This window comes from Saccoglossus kowalevskii, chromosome 7 (genome assembly GCF_978046115.1).
Source record: "Saccoglossus kowalevskii chromosome 7, keSacKowa6.1, whole genome shotgun sequence".
In the NCBI taxonomy this organism is placed as follows: domain Eukaryota; kingdom Metazoa; phylum Hemichordata; class Enteropneusta; family Harrimaniidae; genus Saccoglossus; species Saccoglossus kowalevskii.
Window position 1 is genome coordinate 33,768,020 of NC_140647.1, and position 22,892 is coordinate 33,790,911.

The 22,892-nt window shown below is 34.6% G+C and overlaps 3 protein-coding genes across 5 annotated transcripts in view; 1 reads left to right on the forward strand and 2 right to left on the reverse strand.

Annotated features, from left to right (window-relative positions):
- LOC100370467 (nck-associated protein 1) overlaps window positions 1-8,677 on the reverse strand; it is a 59,162-nt gene extending 50,485 nt beyond the window's left edge. For both annotated transcript variants that reach the window (XM_085501496.1, XM_085501495.1), the window contains exons 1-4: window positions 8,492-8,677; window positions 4,369-4,473; window positions 3,869-3,961; window positions 3,419-3,475 (exon numbers count right to left, since the gene is read on the reverse strand). In XM_085501496.1, the coding sequence (XP_085357622.1) occupies window positions 3,419-3,475; window positions 3,869-3,961; window positions 4,369-4,473; window positions 8,492-8,596 (360 nt within the window). In that variant the 5' untranslated portion in view covers window positions 8,597-8,677. The remainder of the gene's footprint in view (window positions 1-3,418; window positions 3,476-3,868; window positions 3,962-4,368; window positions 4,474-8,491) is intronic.
- A 7,481-nt stretch (window positions 8,678-16,158) lies between these two features.
- LOC100369478 (uncharacterized) lies at window positions 16,159-20,528 on the reverse strand. Of its 2 annotated transcripts, none has more exons than XM_078010868.2 (5): window positions 20,420-20,528; window positions 19,932-19,972; window positions 17,575-17,664; window positions 16,961-17,129; window positions 16,159-16,433 (listed from the first exon to the last, which is right to left on the reverse strand). In XM_078010868.2, the coding sequence occupies exons 2-5, from the start codon at window positions 19,962-19,964 to the stop codon at window positions 16,207-16,209; spliced, it is 519 nt and encodes a 172-aa protein (XP_077866994.1). In that variant the 5' UTR covers window positions 19,965-19,972; window positions 20,420-20,528; the 3' UTR covers window positions 16,159-16,206. The 2 variants fall into 2 exon arrangements, with proteins under 2 accessions (XP_077866994.1, XP_002736653.1); XM_002736607.4 differs by having other exon boundaries at window positions 20,326-20,476.
- A 1,646-nt stretch (window positions 20,529-22,174) lies between these two features.
- The window catches only part of LOC100370316 (uncharacterized), a 30,073-nt gene continuing 29,355 nt past the window's right edge, over window positions 22,175-22,892 (forward strand). The window contains exon 1 of the mRNA XM_006818784.3: window positions 22,175-22,374. Within this exon, the coding sequence (XP_006818847.1) occupies window positions 22,181-22,374 (194 nt within the window). The 5' untranslated portion in view covers window positions 22,175-22,180. The remainder of the gene's footprint in view (window positions 22,375-22,892) is intronic.

Sequence of the window (22,892 nt, forward strand, 5' to 3'; positions counted from 1 at the left end):
ATGTATGCATATACATAGCTGGCTGTCTAGGTTATGTTTGCATATACATAGCTGGCTGTCTAGGTGATGTATGCATATACATAACTGGCTGTCTAGGTGATGTATGCATATACATAACTGGCTGTCTAGGTGATGTTTGCATATACATAGCTGGCTGTCTAGGTGATGTATGCATATACATAGCTGGCTGACTAGGTGATGTATGCATATACATAGCTGGCTGTCTAGGTGATGTATGCATATACATAGCTGGCTGTCTATGTGATGTATGCATATACATAGCTGGCTGTCTATGTGATGTATGCATATACATAGCTGGCTGTCTATGTGATGTATGCATATACATAGCTGGCTGTCTAGGTGATGTTTGCATATACATAGCTGGCTGTCTATGTGATGTATGCATATACATAGCTGGCTGTCTATGTGATGTATGCATATACATAGCTGGCTGTCTAGGTGATGTTTGCATATACATAGCTGGCTGTCTATGCGATGTATGCATATACATAGCTGGCTGTCTATGTGATGTATGCATATACATAGCTGGCTGTCTAGGTGATGTATGCATATACATAGCTGGCTGTCTAGGTGATGTATGCATATACATAGCTGGCTGTCTGGGTGATGTATGCATATACATAGCTGGCTGTCTATGTGATGTATGCATATACATAGCTGGCTGTCTAGGTGATGTATGCATATATATAGCTGGCTGTCTATGTGATGTATGCATATACATAGCTGGCTGTCTATGTGATGTATGCATATACATAGCTGGCTGTCTGGGTGATGTATGCATATACATAGCTAGCTGTCTAGGTGATGTTTGCATATACATAGCTGGCTGTCTAGGTGATGTATGCATATACATAGCTGGCTGTCTAGGTGATGTTTGCATATACATAGCTGGCTGTCTAGGTGATGTATGCATATACATAGCTGGCTGTCTATGTGATGTATGCATATACATAGCTGGCTGTCTAGGTGATGTTTGCATATACATAGCTGGCTGTCTAGGTGATGTTTGCATATACATAGCTGGCTGTCTAGGTGATGTTTGCATATACATAGCTGGCTGTCTATGTGATGTATGCATATACATAGCTGGCTGTCTAGGTTATGTTTGCATATACATAGCTGGCTGTCTAGGTGATGTTTGCATATACATAGCTGGCTGTCTAAGTGATGTTTGCATATACATAGCTGGCTGTCTAGGTGATGTTTGCATATACATAGCTGGCTGTCTATGTGATGTATGCATATACATAGCTGGCTGTCTAGGTTATGTTTGCATATACATAGCTGGCTGTCTAGGTGATGTATGCATATACATAGCTGGCTGTCTAGGTGATGTTTGCATATACATAGCTGGCTGTCTAAGTGATGTTTACATATACATAGCTGGCTGTCTAGGTGATGTTTGCATATACATAGCTGGCTGTCTAGGTGATGTTTGCATATACATAGCTGGCTGTCTATGTGATGTATGCATATACATAGCTGGCTGTCTAGGTTATGTTTGCATATACATAGCTGGCTGTCTAGGTGATGTATGCATATACATAGCTGGCTGTCTAGGTGATGTTTGCATATACATAGCTGGCTGTCTAAGTGATGTTTGCATATACATAGCTGGCTGTCTAGGTGATGTATGCATATACAAAGCTGGCTGTCTAGGTGATGTTTGCATATACATAGCTGGCTGTATAGGTGATGTATGCATATACATAGCTGGCTGTCTAGGTGATGTTTGCATATACATAGCTGGCTGTCTATGTGATGTATGCATATACATAGCTGGCTGTCTATGTGATGTATGCATATACATAGCTGGCTGTCTAGGTGATGTATGCATATATATAGCTGGCTGTCTATGTGATGTATGCATATATATAGCTGGCTGTCTATGTGATGTATGCATATACATAGCTGGCTGTCTATGTGATGTATGCATATACATAGCTGGCTGTCTATGTGATGTATGCATATACATAGCTGGCTGTCTGGGTGATGTATGCATATACATAGCTGGCTGTCTAGGTGATGTTTGCATATACATAGCTGGCTGTCTATGTGATGTATGCATATACATAGCTGGCTGTCTAGGTTATGTTTGCATATACATAGCTGGCTGTCTAGGTGATGTATGCATATACATAACTGGCTGTCTAGGTGATGTATGCATATACATAACTGGCTGTCTAGGTGATGTTTGCATATACATAGCTGGCTGTCTAGGTGATGTATGCATATACATAGCTGGCTGACTAGGTGATGTATGCATATACATAGCTGGCTGTCTAGGTGATGTATGCATATACATAACTGGCTGTCTAGGTGATGTATGCATATACATAACTGGCTGTCTAGGTGATGTTTGCATATACATAGCTGGCTGTCTAGGTGATGTATGCATATACATAACTGGCTGTCTAGGTGATGTATGCATATACATAGCTGGCTGTCTATGTGATGTATGCATATACATAGCTGGCTGTCTATGTGATGTATGCATATACATAGCTGGCTGTCTAGGTGATGTATGCATATATATAGCTGGCTGTCTATGTGATGTATGCATATATATAGCTGGCTGTCTATGTGATGTATGCATATACATAGCTGGCTGTCTATGTGATGTATGCATATACATAACTGGCTGTCTAGGTGATGTATGCATATACATAGCTAGCTGTCTAGGTGATGTTTGCATATACATAGCTGGCTGTCTAGGTGATGTATGCATATACATAGCTGGCTGTCTAGGTGATGTTTGCATATACATAGCTGGCTGTCTAGGTGATGTTTGCATATACATAGCTGGCTGTCTATGTGATGTATGCATATACATAGCTGGCTGTCTAGGTTATGTTTGCATATACATAGCTGGCTGTCTAGGTGATGTTTGCATATACATAGCTGGCTGTCTAAGTGATGTTTGCATATACATAGCTGGCTGTCTAGGTGATGTTTGCATAACATGATAATCCTAAGATTTTACCCAATGTGTATTTATTTGATACCACACAGAAGATTCAGACTCTCATTAAATAGCTTATGAATATAAAAAAATAAACAAAATTCTCTGCCAAAATTGTTTAATGTTTTTTAGGAGTGGAAATAATTTCCTACAAGTCTTAATCAAAATTTTGGAAAAAAAATGATGCGATGGCGATGGTGACACTCATAAATTTAAAACCTGAAATTTAACAAAATATTTCCATGATTTCCTTTTAGAATAAGGAAGTTTGTTCAACAAATTGTTTCTGATATACTTTCCTGAGATATGTTTACATTTTTACATAAACCTTATTTCCTTGTCTACAATGGCAACTATTTCAGTACATTACATTCTGAAATTCATCCACCAAATGCATCACATATACTGGACGCAGACTGAAACAGTTATACTCACAATATCAAAGTGGACACCACAAGCATCCATGGTAGTCAGCAATTCTTGTGCATGGTCCTGGAGATAAAAGGTTAAAAAAACTTTTAATCAATAAATGGATTATCAACTGTCAATGAATAGAATTATGAAATAGGTTTGTATTGATAATTCCTAACTGTTGTTTTTGGGTTTACGTAGTACATAATTTTCTGAGCAAGTTACTAGTAATACATTATTTAAATCATATCTTCATGTTTCCTGTATGCCTTATTTCCACGAATTATTCTGAAGTCATGTTCCCCAGATTCTCAGTAAAATTGGGCAATTTTTTATTCAATTTGTATTCAAGGTGTTTTTTTGAAATGAAAACACATTTCTCATTGCTAGACTAGCTTAGGGGGAACCCTGGATGTACAAATTAAATGTAACACTGATACCACATATATTAGCTCAATTACTATGACAACGTACCTTGAAATCCATCAGGTCAACAAACGTGAAGTAATACAACGATAATGACTTCACCACGTCATTTTTAATCATTGCTACAGGCCCTAAATCTCTCTATGACAAAAAGAAACAAAGAACAGATTAGTACAGGAAATAAAGATTTCAACAAAGAAATAACTGATTTTGAATATATAAACATCAATAGATTGTTTCAAAATTATTATATATGCCATCACAGATACTGCAACATTGAAGACAGACATTCTCCATTCATATTTAACCTTTTCACCACCAGTTTCTCGCCCAAATTTTCTTTTTTCTAATATTCTTCAATATTTCTGGAAATGGACGCTAATTTTAGAGCCAATGGACAAAATTTGAGTCAATTTTCAGTTTTTACTCAAAAAAATTGGCTATTTTTGTCCCAATCTTTTGAAAGAAAGTGCAGACTATAACAGAACTATTTTGTGAAATTGTGATGAAAACAGGGAACTGGTGGTGAAAGGTAGAAATAAACTTACACTATTTTTATCAATGTTTGGAAATTTTCTGACGATATATTTGACACATGAATCTAGTTGCTTATCAGATAAAAACGATGGTTTAGACTTTGAATCTTGACAAGCCTGTAAAAAAATAAACAGTAACATCAGAAATGCAGAGAAAATTCAAGGCATCTATTATTCCTGTAGATACGATTCATCTCATCATATATGCGGCCTCATTTGTTTATATTTTCTGCAAATAAGCAGTGACTGGTTGGCAAGGACCAGTCATTCACAACAAAAAATAAAATACAACTGCTATTGTTCTTTAATATACATGAATGTAACAAAGTACATGTAACATTTGTAATTAACATTTGCATGCTGCTTGGCAAAATTGTAAACACACGATGTGACAGTGCAATGACCTACATGTATATCAGCTATTATACCAACTAGATGCTCGTAATACAATGATACATGGTGTATTCTAGTTAATGTTAAACCACCCATTCCATTCAAAACAAACAATTTTGATAAAATGCTAGTTCCAGGGCATAATACCATTTCGCCATGGATACCCAACATCTGGCACACTTAGTTGCAGTGTGATTTTATTTTCACTGCCACAACTTAACTAAGGACAAAGTAGTGAGACCATTTTATGTAGAGCATATATGACAACTATGGGAATACTTGCTATGAATGGCATAAGTATGCTGCATTAGTAGTTGATGCCTTGTTATAAACACAGTACCAATCTGGATATGCAAATTGGCCAGACGAATGTATTGCAGCATATTATGTGTACCAGTTTGACAACCTGACTTTCAGTTTGTAATTTGATTGACCATGTTCAAATTGGTTTACTATGTGATTAGCATATATCAACCAGTGTTTAAAAATTGTGTATCAAACACCAGCAGAGCTAACTACCAGAATGATACTGATATTATTTTTACCAGCCTGACTGAAAAGTTACTGATTTTGGGCATATGAGCATGCAGTAATTTCAAACACTAATATCAACATATGATGGCGGCAAATACAATCATGTACACCCATTTTTTTGAACACTTTTGTGAAATATTTTGGCAGATTACTTAATACAATAACATGACATACTATCCCAGGTTTTTTTCTAGAAAAAAACTGCAAGAGTGAGCACTGCAATTCAACGGCGCCACCAAGTGGGGGGCATAGGGTTCTTCCTACCAAAGTCCCTCTATTGCTGGTCTGAAAACAAAAGGCAATCTATTGTACCAATGCTCGTAATGGGTAAATAATTTGTTTACACCCTATTTTGGAAGTAATACAATCTGTAAGGTGCCCCAATCAAAAGGTTTATTTGGGAATTTTGTCAAGTTTGTAATCTATTTAATATTTAAATATAATTAAACCATCTTACCTATTCCGAAATGTTCTAACATTCTAACCACCAAACATATCTGTATGAGTTATGCCATTCATTTATAATTGGGACAAAAACTTGCACTAGTTTTATGTGAAGACTAAATTGTTTCTGTTACTATATTTAACTTTCTTCATTGAAGTATAATATGAATATTATTACAAATATTGGAAAACTGTGCCTAATAAACAATATGCAAGACAAAATTATTCTGCCAACAATTATCCCATGATTAAGACATCGCCGTTTTGAATTTATGGACACATTTAGTATCTTAAAATGAAGATGTTTTTTGAACGCATACTGATAACGCATTGAAAAAAAGTATCTCATAGTTCCACAGAGAGAAACATCACTCAGAATAACAATATATAGTGAAATAATTGAAACTTATTTGTTAAATATTAGAAGCCGCATCTCTAATAGAAGCCGCACACATTCTTTGTGAACAATTGAGACCCAAAAATTCACCACTTCTCATATGTGTAGATGCTCTAATAGAAGCCGCATCCCCTCTGCTGTTCTAGATTCCAAGTTGTGTTGGGACGTACATTGATACAGTGTAACAATGTCGGTGCTAGTGATCTCTCATCAGTGCATAACTAGTCAGGTTTAGGATGTACCGGTAGTAGACTTTTTAATATACATTGAAAATCATTTTGTTTTTTCAGCAAGGAATTATGGGTAAAATATGACATCCTAACATTAAGGAAATGATTTCATCCATAACTAGGGAAATAATGATAAATTTCAAAGTGTGAATATTAATAGTGCATATAATTATACTGATGGAAATTCAAATGATGCAAAGACACAACAAGTAAAGATATTGCTGAAAGGATAAATCATTGAAAACAGAATAACACTTTTTTGTCCCCTTTTTGCAGTCAACAGGTTACATATAACCTGTATAATTGATACCTTTGTTGCCATGACAATCATTTTCTATGTATGGTTGGCACCAGTGTGATGTCATGTTCTAAACTTTTAAGCAATTTGAAATTCTACTTTAAAAGTTATAAGTGAATCATTTGCTCAGTTTTTCACAACAGGTTCTATGATATTATAGTTTACCCATAATTCTTTGCTGGAGAATCAAGATAGTGGAATACATATACTGATGGAAAGTTTAATATCTGAAGAATGAAAAGTGATATAAGAAAACTGTAAACTAACACTTTAAGCTTGGTAAGTTTATAGCAAACTTGTTGTGTTATACATATAATGGTAGGTTTTCATTGGCACTATGGGTGTGTGTATCCAATGCTGTCCTGCAACTTAGGTAACTATGTGAGTTTGGCAACTAAAATAATAATTATGCATGGGTGGCGACTAGAAGGCGTGCACAGCGAGGTTTGGTTTTACACTCTTTGTTACCCACCATTCGCTGATACCTTTTTTATTGCATTAAATAAAAGCATGATAAAAGATGCAAAGAATTTAAACCTCTAAAAAGAAAATCAGTCAGCAGCTTAATACATTTGATACTTATTTGAGGCTGAAATGCTGAGTGATGTTGATGATTAATACAACTAAAACTATTACTGTGAAAAGTAATGAAGTATCAGTATTACTATTTATATTTTCTATCATATGTATTAGTGTCAAGAAAACATGGCATTATTGACAGTGTTGCATTTAAGTATAAATACTGTGCTTTGTTTATACTGATTTTAAAACGAGGGAGTCGTCACCTGCGCATGCATCAGATGGCCATAGTGTGTCAATATTTACAAACAATCTTCTACCCATGAGCCTTTGCGTTTTTAGCGTGTGTTGTTATCGTCGCTTGGGAATCATTTCCCGTCTACCACATTATTTGAAGGAATTTATTGCATTGTTACACACTATCGTAAATACAGATGCCACAAAATATGATTGAGGAAATAGGATTTCTATTTGACCAGGCTTGGTTGACTGCCAAATAGTGCATTAAAATTATCTTCATTCCATTATGATAGGAAGATAATCATATCGTTCTTAAAGACAGATCTGTGTCACGAACCCCCCCCCCCCCCCTCCCAAACAAATACTCGCACCAATCACAAACAAGATCACACAATATTTTCATATGTTAATATTAATAAGCTGGGAAGTTCAAATTACTAAATGAAGACTTCACAGGACGACGAAGCTTAAATATCCAAGAACCAAAACATACCAAAAATTATATCTCAAATGTAAATATTCGTGGTGTATTTCAAGTCTAACAGGACCGGAAGTGGGAATTTGTTAGTACTCTTAAATATCCAAACATATTTTAGTATAAGGTAGTAAATAAGATCATACAATATTTGTATATGTTAACCAACTTTCCACCATGCTAAGCTAAACATAAATTATATATTCTTATTATTTCCTGATTCGGTCTGTCTTACAGAAAAAGTCTTGTACTATCACACAAAAATGTTTTTGGTGACGAAATGAGAATAGTCTTAAAATAAATAATATAACTTTACTTCCTTGTTATTCAAAGCTACATTCTAGTAGTAGTATTAGTGACATTGCACGTAAACACAGTAAACACTAAATGTGTATTATTTACACATAAACTTAACGTGGATTACGCTTCATTACTACTAACGAAAATTACGATCCATTAAAACATACCGGTAGTTAAAAAACAAACCTGGTTACGTAAACCACGGACGTGTTAAAAATGTACCGTTATGATAATCGTAATACTACTTCCGGGATGAGGTCACACAACGTCAACAGAGTCCAGGGTGTGTGCGCTAGAATTCCTACCTTTTTTATGTTATAAATTCGTGTCAGCATACCACTTCCCCTGTCGTTTATAATCGTTAGCTTTTCAGCCAACTTAAGTTGCGATTGCATCATGGATCTCGACATTTTGAAAAGCAGTATATCGTGGATTTCTAAGAGAGTTTTCAAGTACTCCACTCGCCTCCGCTACACTTCGTCCATTTTTGCTCTGAAGCGGAAATGGTTACTGAGCATGCGCACGCTAACTTCGTACCTTGCCCTTTCTGGCAATTTGCAAAACTCAACTTGTACTCATGGTTGTTAATCTTCGTGCCCTCTCATCTCGTTTTTTCAGCAACCGTGCTCTCACGAACATCTGAAAATTGGTGATCTATTATTTAGAAGTTTTGTATAAAAGTAAAATAATCAAGAAACTTGAATCATTAATTTAAAGTAAAAACTAACACTGGATTAACAACTGATTTAAAACAAAGTTGCAATTTAAGTCCAAGTATGATATTTAACTTATACATTAACTACCTGCCAGATAGTTTTGATGTTGACAGTTATTATTCATTAAATAAATAAATATTAAATAATTAAAAAAAAATAGCAGTCTAATGTATACTGACGATATAGTCATTCATCAAAATCTGACTAGCAGGCCATGAACACCATAAAATGATGCTTAACGGTAAATACTGAAAAAACTAAAATCACAATTTTTAATAATTCAAGCAAATTTCTAAATAACAAGAACTCATTCAACCAATCATTGTCTATTGTTGCGTCATATGGAGTAAAGAAAGTTCAACTGATTCCTATATCAAAGATGTACATATTTCCAAAAAAAAAAAGATCTAAAATGGCTATTTACAGAGAATTGGGTAGACATCCAAACCATTGCTTCATTGAAAATGAATACATTAAATACATAAACAGAACAGCCAACTCAAGTAACATACGCCAACATGAAGTATTTCTTGGTTAACAAAAACCTGTAGAGCAAATGGTACATGAAACTGAATCCATTTTTAATTATGCAAATCACCAAGAACTAACATGACTCATACGATCCAATAACGTCAGCAAAATTAAAAAAAACATTGGTGAAAAACAAGAATAATGCATATTTGGAAAAATTAAATACACAACGACAATAGGAGAAAAGGTAATGGAAAAATAAACAAGCCATGCATGACACAATCCCCGTTAGTAATCAAATTTAAGATACCGGTATATAGTTTTATTTATAGTAATGTAGTTGGAACATAAACATGTTAGATATAGATCCAGAAGCTGATGCTTGATTATGATGATTTTTTAACATTAAAATGATTGACATCTTGTATCTGATCGTCAAACAAGTGTTCATATTGAGAAATATTGCTCTGGAACAGCATTAATTAAAAATAAAATGGCTACCAGTCAGCCATTTTGAATACATCTACATATCTATAACATGATGTAAAACGAATATATAAAATTTGAACATAATCAGTAAAAGCATATCAAAGATATGGCTCTAGAAGCACAGTCATTTAAACAAAATGGCTGACTGACTGATCTGAAAAATAAAATGGCATGCATCAGGAACCCCAAATCTCTAATGTATGTACCAAGTTTGAACAAAATCCATCCATAAACGCCAAGAACCAGTTCTGGAATGCCAGAAATGCTTGATTTTTGATGATTTCTTAGCACAAAAATGGTTGCCATTTGGAATCAGGTAGTCAAACCAATATATCTATGTCATGATGTACAAGGAATATATAAAATTTGAACATAATCAGTCAAAGCATGGAAGAGATATAGCACTAGAACTGCATTCATTAAAACAAAATGCCTTCCAGTCGGCCATTTTAAATCATATCTGAAAAATAAAATCAAAGAAAGCTTAGAAAGAACTCCCGTGTGCTGAGAGTATTGAAAACACATTAAAAATTAATTCAAAATTACCTGTACATGAGATATTGATAGAAAAGCTGAAAACTAATTATGTACATCAGGTAACTAATATGAACAGAACAGAACAAAAAAATTATGAATTATTATGCTAATTAGAGAATTAATATGAACAAATTTAACCCAAAATTAATCAGGCCTGTCTATTGTCCTAGAGCATTTATGTACCAAATTTTATTCAAATGTGATGATCAGTAATTGAGATATCAGTGTTAATTAATTATGTTAATTAGGTGATTAATAAGCATAAATATTTACCAAAAACTAATTGGTTTCTGCATAGTTCTCTTTAAAAGTTTCATTAAAATCCAATTTGTGTTTTTTTATATATCAGTGGAACATTATGCAAATTAGGTAATTAATATTCAATTAAAACTAATTAGGTCTCTGCATAATCCTAGAAGATCTATGTAGCAAGTCTCATTGAAATATGATGATTACTACTTGATATATCAAAAGCTGAAAATTAATTAATTATGCAAATTAGATAATTAATATGTACTCATATTACCCTAAAAACTATCAGGTTTGTGCAGTGTCCTATGACATCTATGTACCAAGTGTCATTGAAATGTGATGATTACTACTTGAAATATCAAAAGCTGAAAATTATTTAATTAGGCAAATTAGCTAATTAATATATACTGATATTAGCCTAAAACTATCAGGTCTGTGCAGTGTCCTATGATGTCTATGTACCAAATTTCATTGAAATGTGATGATTAGTACTTGAAATATCAGTGGAAAAGCCGAAAATTGATTAATCATTATGTAAATTAGGTAATTAATATTGCACAGATTTTTACCCAAAACTAATCAAATCTGCGCATTAGTTTGGAGCATCTGTGTGCCAAGTTTCATCAAAATCCAATGAGTGGTTCTTTAGATATCAGTGGAACAGTCATGAAACAGCTAAAAATCAGTTAATTATCATGCAAATTAGGTAATTAATATGCATGGATTTTTACCAAAATCTAATCAAATCTGCGCATCCATGCACCAAGTTTCATCAACAAGCAGCCTATCGGCTGAGATAGCTCCGCTGTTAACAATGCACATTTCAATTAAAGAACTGAAGACATCATTAGAAAATGAACAATATGAATAGTATCAAAGCAATCGGACTTACAGTTTTTAACAAGAAGTCGAAAATATCACTTTTTACCAAAAATGACAAAAATATTCACCAAAATTAGAGAATTAAAGATATCATTACAAAATGAACAAATCTGAGAGAGGTCCACATGTAGTACCTATATATGTAATATCATAGCAACCGGACTTACAGTTTTCAACAAGAAGTATCACTTTTTACCAAAAATGACAAAAATATTCACCAAAATTAGAGAACTGAAGATATCATCACAAAATGAACAAATCTGCGAAAGGTCTACATGTAGTATCTATATATGTAATATCAAAGCAATTGATCTATTGGTTTTTAACAAGAAGTCGAAAATATCACTTTTTACCAAAAATTACAAAAATATTCACCAAAATTAGAGAATTGAAGATATCATTACAAAATGAACAAATCTGAGAGAGGTCCACATGTAGTACCTATATATGTAATATCAAAGCAATCGGACATGCGGTGTTTAACAAGAAGTCGAAAATATCACTTTTTACCAAAAATGACAAAAATATTCACCAAAATTAGAGAATTGAAGATATCATCACAAAATGAACAAATCTGAGAGAGGTCCACATGTAGTACCTATATATGTAATATCAAAGCAATCGGACTTGCGGTTTTTAACAAGAAGTTGAAAATATCACTTTTTACCAAAAATGACAAAAATATTCACCAAAAATAGAGAATTGAAGATATCATCACGAAATGAACAAATCTGAGAGAGGTCCACATGTAGTACCTACATATGTAGTATCAAAGCAATTGGACATGCGGTTTTTAACAAGAAGTCGAAAATATCACTTTTTGCCAAAAATTACAAAAATATTCACCAAAATTAGAGAATTAAAGATATCATTACAAAATGAACAAATCTGAGAGAGGTCCACATGTAGTACCTATATATGTAATATCAAAGCATTTGCACTTGCGGTTTTTAACAAGAAGTCGAAAATATCACTTTTTACCAAAAATGACAAAAATATTCACCAAAATTAGAGAATTGAAGATATCAACATGAAATGAACAAACCTAAGAGAGGTCTACCCAAGGTACATATACACCAAGTATCAAAGCATTCAGGCTTGTAGTTTTCAAGAAGAAGTCGAAAAAGTAAAACATTGACACGGACGACGACGGACAACGACGACGGACGACGACGGACAATCACTCATATGATAAGCTCCGCTCGACAAAGTCGACAGCGGAGCTAAAAACTGATGTATGGTTCTTGAGATATCAGTGGAACAGACGGACACACATACACACACATACATACAGACACACTAACTGCAAAGACTCCCTTTTTGTGCTTCGCACACGGGAGTCAATGATGTGCATAAAGGTCCCATAATGTCCAACGTATGCACCAAGTTTAAACAAAATCCATCCTTAAATGCTTGATTTTGAGCACAAAACTGACCACCATTTGGCCATCTTGAATCAGATCATGAAACAAATTGATGTGCATATGTATCGGTATAATATCATGTATGATGTACGTGTGAAGTTTGATTGTGATTGGTCCACATGCATACACACACGGATGCACAGAGGTCAAAACACAAGTTCCTGTTTTCGGACTGTGTCTAAAAGTGGAATAACTAAGAGCCTATCGACTTAAAAACAACAATTAGTTAAGAGGATTACCAGTACTTGACAAATAATAAAAATATTGAACCGTGGGAATTCTATTGACGAAAGCAAGTTAAATATACACAAACAAATAATTCAGATTTACTTTAGCGATAAATCCATTTAGGTCAATATTTGTAAATCTGTTTTGACAGCAAAACCTTCAAGATATTGACGTCACTTTCAAATTTTTGGATTTTCTGCCATTTTTGAGGGGATTTTCTGTGTTTTTCTTTGCTTTGTGTATTGTATCCATTATCATACATTCCAATGGATGTCATGTTAATGAATAATTCTGTCCTGGTGGGTAGAAACATACATCACATACTGTGGTAAGGGCATAATGTCCTATGGAGTATGCTAATCATTAAACCAGTGAGATTTTCTGAATATATTCAAGGCTGCCATGCAAGGTATTGAACATCCCTTAAAAAGACAGACATGTGCAAACTTCCAAGACTTTTAAAACTAACTAGATTGACTGAGCTTCCAGTAGGACTGATTACCTGGAACATTTTCAAAAAAGAAACACACAAAACTCAAAGTAATTGTTTATATCTGTTTATTAACAATGTGTTTAATGGTTGGTCAAAGCCACAAGATTCATTAAAAACCTGCATGGAGAGACTGTAAAGACATGGTTTAAAATACTGCAGCATTTCAACACAAACCATTCCCAGATACAATGACTGATTGCCACCTTACAAAAGGTTTTTAAAAAAATGGAACAAAGATTCAGAGAAAACTAAGCACAAGCACCCCCGCATTAGTATGCTAAATGTCACTATAATAAAAGGATCTAATTGTAACCTTGATATTTCATAAACACCTGCCATTACAACAATTACTGGTATCCGTCAATGGTTGGATTGGAACACATCATTTGAAGATGTTGCAGATCCAAGATACATGATAAATTCCTATGACCTTTGAGCAAATGTCTGCACTAGTACTGTTTTGCTAAGTATTCTAGACATATAGTACATAATTCTGTTGTACAGTGTCTTTACAATATGCCTACCAACTTTTTCTATAGAAAGAATGAAGCGCATTTTCAGAAAGTGTTTAAAAAAAAGACAGAATCTGGTGATCTCTGACCAATCCGAACATTTGTTTTTAGAAACGTACAATCCATGTCACCAAAAATATCAATTACATCTGTTGAAAAAATCTTGTATCTTACTTATATACACAATTGCAGAAACACCCTCTCACCCCTGCCACACTGTAAATGGAATGACCAGAAAAATGAAACCCATACAATTATACCAATCAGGGTATATACAAGGGTTGACGCATATAATATTTGCAGTAAAGTAGTACCTCTGCTGAATAATTCAAACTTGCACCAATTTTATAAAAGACATTTGTAAACTTTAGGGCATGGAAAAAATAAATGGCATTGAGTCGGTTGAAATTTAATTACGATTTTGATTAATTAACAGTAGGGGAGGGGGTAAAGGTGTTCAATGCAAAAAATGGTCTGAAGGCGGCCATTAACAGAAGTGCAATTGTGTTACCGTTTTATGGTTACCTACACATGTAGTTTTCTGCAGTTTTGGGACACAAGGCACCCACTATGTTTAAAGATAGCCAATACGATTCGCCGTCTCAATAGTCAATTGTGGGAAAAAACATCAACTTCAAGAAACTGAAAAATGATGTATAAGCAAATTATAAACTATAAAAAAAATGTTACTTCTTACTTTTTTATACAATAAATAACAGAACAACTGTTATTCATCACGAAATGAAATGGACAAAAGCAAATAAAAACACCAAAATAAAAGCAAGAAATAATACAATGATTTAAACGTTTCAACAAACTATGTGAACAAACATAGGGCAGTGATTTGTTATTGTACAAAATTAAGAGTATTTACAAAGGAAAACCAACAAGCTATAGTCCAGCTGCAGTCAATCTACCAATTACCTACAATAATAGTCAAATGATTGTAAACATCCTTAAACACTTTTGAAATGCACCTTCAGTTGATGTGTTTTAACAAGGCTTCATAAACACTTCAAATGCTGCAATTTTTTTTACCAAAATATTTGTGCAAGATTTTAATTTATGTATTTTCCATAATTAATTTTGAGCCAAACATACGGTGTATGTCTGTTCAGCTGAAGGTCTTTATATCGAACAAAACATGTAGGATCTTCTGTGAAAAGCAACAAAAGTTTACTTTGGCATTCAAAAGACAAACCTAAAAGAAGGGAATTTTCAAATTCATCAAGACAAGTAATATAGTCCAATATTTATGAAATTGACTGCAGTTGAACAACAATAAACAAGATGTGATTTACTAAGGAAGTGAAACTAGTCTTGTCAAAGCTAAATTTACATATGAGCAGATGGTGTGGGTATATAAAAGTATACCTTTCTAGAGCAAGAAAAATGCAGCAAAAAGTCTCCCATAGAAATATTTCACAAGATTGTTTTATAATGAATGTCATATTTACATAGAACAAGAGAATGCAAATTTTGTTTATATAATTATTTACAAAAAAAATTGTCAACAAAGACAATGTCTTCGTTATCTGCCCTGTACACAATGCACCTGAACGTTTCATTATTAACAGTAAACTTACAGTAAAACTTTTTTCAAAATAAAGAATCCACTTTTGTACATGTCAACAATGTACATTAAAAATAAATAGTTAAAATGAGGACACAAAAATCTAACACATGAACTAAAAATGGATTTCAAAAATATTTGACAGTTTTTTTCTGAAAAGTATCAAAAAATGGTAATGCCAACAGAAAGTAAAGAAAATTAACTAAAATATTGACCAACTTTAAGTTTGACAAGGCCAAGTATGTTGTATGTGCGCTGTTTGCGACTTTCTCATTTTATATTCCTATAGGAACATCCAGGTACATTTTAAAGGAACAGATTTCATTGGTGCAAAAACTATGTTAAAGAGTTAAAATTCAAACTTCATGGAAGTTCAATGAAAATAAAATTAAACATTTTTATTATTTTCATACTTTTAACTAAAAAAAAATATCTCATTTAATTCATTCAATAAATCTTTTCTTGGGACCTCTAACTCTCCCTGACCGCCTTATCGTGTGCTTGGCATCTCGACACTGCTGACAAACAAACGTATCTGGAATGTTGGACTTGCGGATTTTAGCACATGACAGGTGAATCCACGTATTGCATTCATTGCATTCAATCATGGGTCTACCAGCAAATGGCTTGCTACAATAACATGTAACTAAATCAAATGAATCTTCAGCTTCTGGAGAAGGAAAAAAAATTAGATGAGTCAATTGGATGCAATATACGGAGGGTGGTAGATAATATCCATATTATTGCAACCAGTATGGATTCGCTCTATTTAAATAACAATACACATCTCACATTATCTGATAAGTACATGAGCAACACATGTCTTTGGTCACTGTACCAGCTGCTTATAACCAAATTAAAACGAGAATCCCATTTAATTTACTGTGAATACAACAAAACTGAATACAACAACAAATTGTTCTATCATAGTTGTGCTGATCAATAGTGATGAATACAATATGCAAAGCCGCTTTCAATTCATTAACATTCAACATTAATTTAAAGATGAATTATTGTAAAGTTTAGCTTATTTGCTTGTTGACACTAGTGATCACAGATCAGTTTTAGATATATGCTCAGTTCAGTAGAAAGTGATAAACATCTAAAAATCACATTTGATAACAATGAATTAATGCATAAAAACGATAACAAAGGGCAGTACAGTAACTGAATTTTAGTAATAACAAAATAACTTACCATCATCATGTTCATTCATAATACCTTCTTCTTCCTGGTCTTCATTACTTAAATTTGAACTACTACTACTTGTGCTTAATGAGCTACTGTCCAATAAATCTGAACTAAAGCTTCCAGTACTACTGCCAGCACTGTCATGTGGACTGTTGTTGCCTTTCCTTACAAGTTCCTGGAAAACATAACAAAATAAGGTCAATCATACTGAATGAGGTCATTTATAAAAAGGTCATGAACTCTGTGCAACCCCTCTCAGAAAATTCCATCCTACCCATAAAATAATGGTGAATTCCTAATGATGTCATTAATCATGTGCCATATATGGTCACACCAGCTTGCATAATAAATCTGGCTATTTATATGCTAAATATTTGACTGACAAGCCTTCTCTATCTTCACAGGACATTTACCTCACAATAGTCTGTAGCTGTATATACAGCGTGATCTGCATACCATTTTATAATCAATGAGTGTTTTTTTGCAAAGCCAGCTGAATAGCTACACTACCACAGACATGAAAGTTTGCAGTACACGGGAACAGTGGTGGATTATAATACTTATCCTGCCTGACGTATGACGTTTGTCAACTGTATGCTGACAACAGTGCTTAAACTAACCTGCTGTTCAGCTTCATATGCTAAAACCCAGGTACAGAACATATTGAAATCTGCTGCAGTACGCCTTTTCTTTCGCCTCGGCACATAGTTCTATAGAAAAGGAGGAAACAAAGATTGTGAGAATAGAGAATGACACAAGCATGGCGCTCTTCGATTTTACCCAACAGTGAAACAACAAAGGAAGTGGATATACATATACACAGTCAGGGGCACAGTGTGACCTTTATCTGTTTACATCTCACTAAATGCAGGGCCCCATCAACAGTGTGTGTATCATAGATCATTAACTTGTCCTTTCAAAATACCAGGTATTTCACAATTATCACAGAATTAGATGATAGAGGAGCAATGCCAAACTATTGATCTCAGGAACAGACTCCAACAAACATCACATTTGTAATATATTAATAAGTACCCCCGATATACTACTTTTTGTTCAGTGACATCATATAGACAGTCATGATGTTACTATACATACACCAAGTCTGTCAATTTCACAATTCATGGTCTGTTTAATAATAACTGGAATAAATTAGATTGTTTACAATGTAATTTGTATATGCTATATATTAACAAAAAGTTGCCAAATACTGCGGCATGGCAGTTTGATACAATCAATCCCAACTCGCATACGTTGTATTAAGAGGTTTGTCATATAATTTTGACACCACACCGGGTGAATAATAATAAAATCTGGCCAAGAAGAACAAGCACCGGAATAATTTAGGCTTTTCATGTGAGAATCATAGATAAGACTACTCAGGAAGTGAAAGTTAGATATGCTAGTACGAAATTCATTGAAACTGAGAGATGTTTTGAATCAATAAGATTGCACTAAAGAAATTTTAAATGTACTAAAATGGTAGTTATCTTGCGAAAAAAAGGATCATTCTAGATGGAAGAGATTAGCCTGTTTTCGAGTCCAGTATGGATACATTAAATGGTAAACATTGTACAGGAAAATGTATGAACAAACTGAGGGTCATATCAGACCCTCTATTAAACATAGACCCCTCTATGGTTAAACTGGCGAAGACACAGCTGTTGGCTCTGACCCAAAGTGAAGTAAACAATCTATTTTAACTTTTTTGACAGTGTCTCATAAAAAATAAACCTCAAAATACATTCAAAATTTCACTTGGCAAATTATCAACGGTCTGTGACAAAGTCCAATGGTAATTTTACAATACGTTTGTAGAAGTCGATGCAGGGTTCATATCAAGCTAACGCTGAAAACAGATGCAAACAGAGATTACTACGAGTGCGAGTTCGTAACCTGACAAACGATAAATTGCCATTTTAGGTTTCAACTCAACAGTTCTCCGTTCGATAGCCTATAAAAATATGCTATGTACCAAGTGACATCACCGCGTCTATACATCAGTTGTAGTTCAACTAGTTGACTACAAGAGACGCTAGCTAGGGACGGATTGTAGCATGTCTTCTATGTAATGAAATCCAAGCCGGATAAGGAACGCGTGGCTCGTGATCCATCAAAAATGCTGAAGCTGGAGAAATCAACAGTCTATCTATTCCACATCAACAACATAAGCCCTCACTTTTAACGAATTATATGTTCACAACAGTCGCGTAAGGCGATTGTTAATGAAAATGTCATCAGATGCCACGCTTTCGCAAAGAATGGAATGAACCTCCCTCAGTGCAGTTGTGTAACATTCGAATCAAATGTGGCGCTTCCATTTCACACTTGTTAAATGTGACGAAACTCCCGTGTTTTGAAAGTTTTACGTAAGACAATGAAAATGTATAGATTTCAACGTCTGGTCTGAAGGTAACTGCTCTCTGTCACCCATGAATTAACCAGACGCACATCGCGTTTTAGTTGAAAACACCACATTAGTACAGGTCAACAATATGGCAGCCATAACCAAGACAAACACTTCAAACGACAAACATAAAAGAGCCGTATCTTAAAAATTACTCGATGAAAATCTCCAATTTTTTGTCCAGATAGGGATAGTGATATATTACGACTGTACTATCAATATAGTTCGAAAATGTCGAATAGTTTGTCAGTTTGTCGTGTGGTTATATGGACAATGCCACGAATTAAATCGAACTAACAGTAAACACGGGCATGAAACGTTGCAAAGTAGGATTTCTCAAAAGCTACTCGATAGAAATTGTCGAAATCTCTGTCACATATTGTCCGATGTAGTAGTTGTCAGTATGCGAAATTTTGATGAAATCTATGGACACCCTAGGAAGAATGCAAAGTGTTTGTGTGAAATTTCCACCGAACGTTTTGAATTCATTATGGCGTCCATTTATCGTGGCAAATAAATTCTCTCTGGCAATTTGTCACAAGGTGTCATCGTTTTATCACTTGAACTTACCTCGTTTTCTTCTTTCTTGACAACCTTCATCATGTCAGGGGCTGAAATAAGTGAAAATAATCAAATTAGCTTCGCGTTTATAAGCGACATTCAGGTTTCTTGCTTCTCAAACTGCCGATGTGTACAGAAATGCTGATTCAAGGCCATGTTCAAAACTAACGAATCGGGTCCTGTTTTGGGCGAGATAGACGGCGAGTAAGTCCTATTCTACCAGTCATACCGATGGAGTGACAGTCAAAAGGGGTAAAATATAGAAAATCTCATTGTCCTTACAAATTTTCCTCTAGTTTACACTCGTACACACATCGAGTCGCAGCATGACCTGTTTTGTGTCAGCTCTCCGACTCGCCGGACACTGGTGCCATGGCTGTTTCTGAGCGATTTAACCACTCACCTTTGAAAACATCAATGGCCATGCCAAGTACACCACGCATCCAATGAAAAAAATCGCAGAAAAGTAGTAAAGACGAAATGTTACGGCAGTTTACCTTCTTCGCTGCGTCGTATGTATTGCTGCTAAATCCTTATGACTTGGTGAAAACTGATACACAACGCTCTATGTTCCCACAATGCAGCCTTCCTCCTGCGTGAACTATGATTAGCATAATTTATAAATGCAAATTAGTCCCGCGGGCGTGACGTCACATGTAGTAAATACAAACAGACCGGAAGCTTTTGCACCATAGCATTACTTCATAGCATAGCATAGCACTACAGGTTATAATAAACACATGCGAAAAGCTCTTGCGAAAAGATGTCACAACAGAAGATAGTAAAACAGCAATATTAAATGCAATTGAGCGCAGCTTTTGTATTTTGTCACATTCATGGTGTAGTCAGTAAATAATAAGGCCGAAATAATAATACCCACATTTTCGATACAGACACGAGACGGGGACGGTTCGTGACCATATAACTGAAAGCAGAGTTTACAGTTTAGTGGGAACGTAGTGGGTGTCCGATTACTTTCTCTGTTACACCAATATGTTTTCTTTGAAAACAATATTTTATTACTCAGCACTGGACAGATCATTGAAACGCCAGTCCAGTATAAATAAAGAAAATAAAGAAACGATTAACCACTAAATTGATTGAAGTTTGAAGAATAATTTTGACTGAGGTAGAAAATTCTCTTGCTATTACTAAAGTTAGAATATCTGTCCATACATATACATTTGAACATGTGGCGATATACCATGTGATCTTAGATTGTTTATGGAATTACTAGTAATCGAATTAGCATGCAAACCCAACACCTAGATAGAATTAGTTTGTGCTCAGACAAAGCATTGTCAGATTTTACAGGAAAACAAAAATATTTTGATTTTTGCCTGTTTTTGAGTTGCTGTTCTATCAACAGCTGGTCCGAAATACATTGTTCAAGAAATTCTGAGCTGCGAGAATCACTTTGTCGATTTCAATTAAGTTAACAATTAAAAAAAGGTGACACTCAGGACCCAAAACATATACAACTTTTGTAATGGTGAAGACCTTTAACAATTCACCATGATATGTCCACTTTATAAATGTATAACGACATTATCGACGGATTATCGTTGTCTTCCCATTTAAAAAAAAAAAAAAAAAAAAACATATCCAAAAATGCACGCGGGTCAATATTTAAACACGTTTAGGATATTCACACTCTAAAAATCTGTAATGCTAATAGGTATCATTGTTGCAGAGTAAACACCTAATTGTAAATCGCGTAAGGTGATGGCTCTCTCTCCCTGGTCAACACGTTTATTATTGAATAATAAGTCGGATATTTCAAGTTATCAATCTACATAAAGATGATGAAAAATTACAAAATACAAAAAATAAACAAAATAACCATAGTTCTGTGACAAACATTCAAAGCAGCTTTCACCTCCCCCAGATTGTATTGCAATTATTTATTCAAGTTGTGTTTTCGTTGACAATTTACGTTTTATGTTTTTCTACAAGTACAAGTTTTTTTCAGTGGGAAGACAGGAAATAAACTCGCCACTGGCAGCGGTGTTCATGTGACTTCTCGTACTAGCCACGCCCACACCCTCGTTTCACTATGTTATAGATCTCATTCTGGACGATGTAGTATTTAATCATATTTTATAGCGTTGAAGACCTCTATTTTGTCAGACCTATATCACCATTCATAAACTATATTAACATTTATTCTCACCACAGTACATTTGACGGTGATTTATCTTCGCGGCCTATAAATCCACCGTACACGAACGAGGCTACGATTTGGCTCCTCCACGAACATGGCGTCCAGGTGTAGCCTGGTTGTATTTCTCTATGTTATAGTGCAAGTTTGTTTGACGAAAGCGTCCGATTGCCCAGCAGAAATCAACCAAAGATGTAGATGTCCGGGAAACGGAAAGCTGGACTGTTCGTCCAGTGACTTTGACGATTTTCCAATGAATATTTCGTCTTCAAATATGACAATACGTGAACTGTAAGTACTGATTGTTTGTCAGATCAGCTGCGCGCGTTGTTCATTTGTTTCACGAACTTGTTGTTGCAGTTTTTTTAATGAATATATTTCACGTCACCAGATAAACCGTGTTCAACTCAATCAGCTTTTTATCTCTTTTTTAAAAATCACATTAAACACAAATCTACCTGGGGTGGGTCAAAACCACATCCAGAATTAGGATTTTTACGTAGACGGGTTTGGAATTTCCCTCGCAAATAAATCACATCACATTACGATCGATATCGATACCTTCTAATCACTTCCGGTTTGTAAATATTCAACTTCGTGCTTGACAGATCAGTTTTCGCTCTCATTGACCATACTCCACTTTAATATTTCAAATATCATAGTCGGAACTTGGATATCACGAGTTGTCGTAAGTTATTTGGCGGATTAAATATTAACTTGTACTGTGAGTTGTAGTAAACAAGTCAGTGACGGACGCCATTATTACCACCAGTCATTGATCACGCAACACTGATAGAAATTCCGGGTAC

Bases quoted from the DNA above. Each gene is read 5' to 3' on its own strand.
- LOC100369478 (XM_002736607.4), bottom strand. From the start codon at position 20,365: ATGCGTGGTGTACTTGGCATGGCCATTGATGTTTTCAAAG. The intron at 17,665-19,931 runs GTAAGTTCAAGT...CCTTTTCTATAG, and splicing joins TCAAGAAAGAAGAAAACGAG to AACTATGTGCCGAGGCGAAA. The intron at 17,130-17,574 runs GTTAGTTTAAGC...TATGTTTTCCAG, and splicing joins CATATGAAGCTGAACAGCAG to GAACTTGTAAGGAAAGGCAA.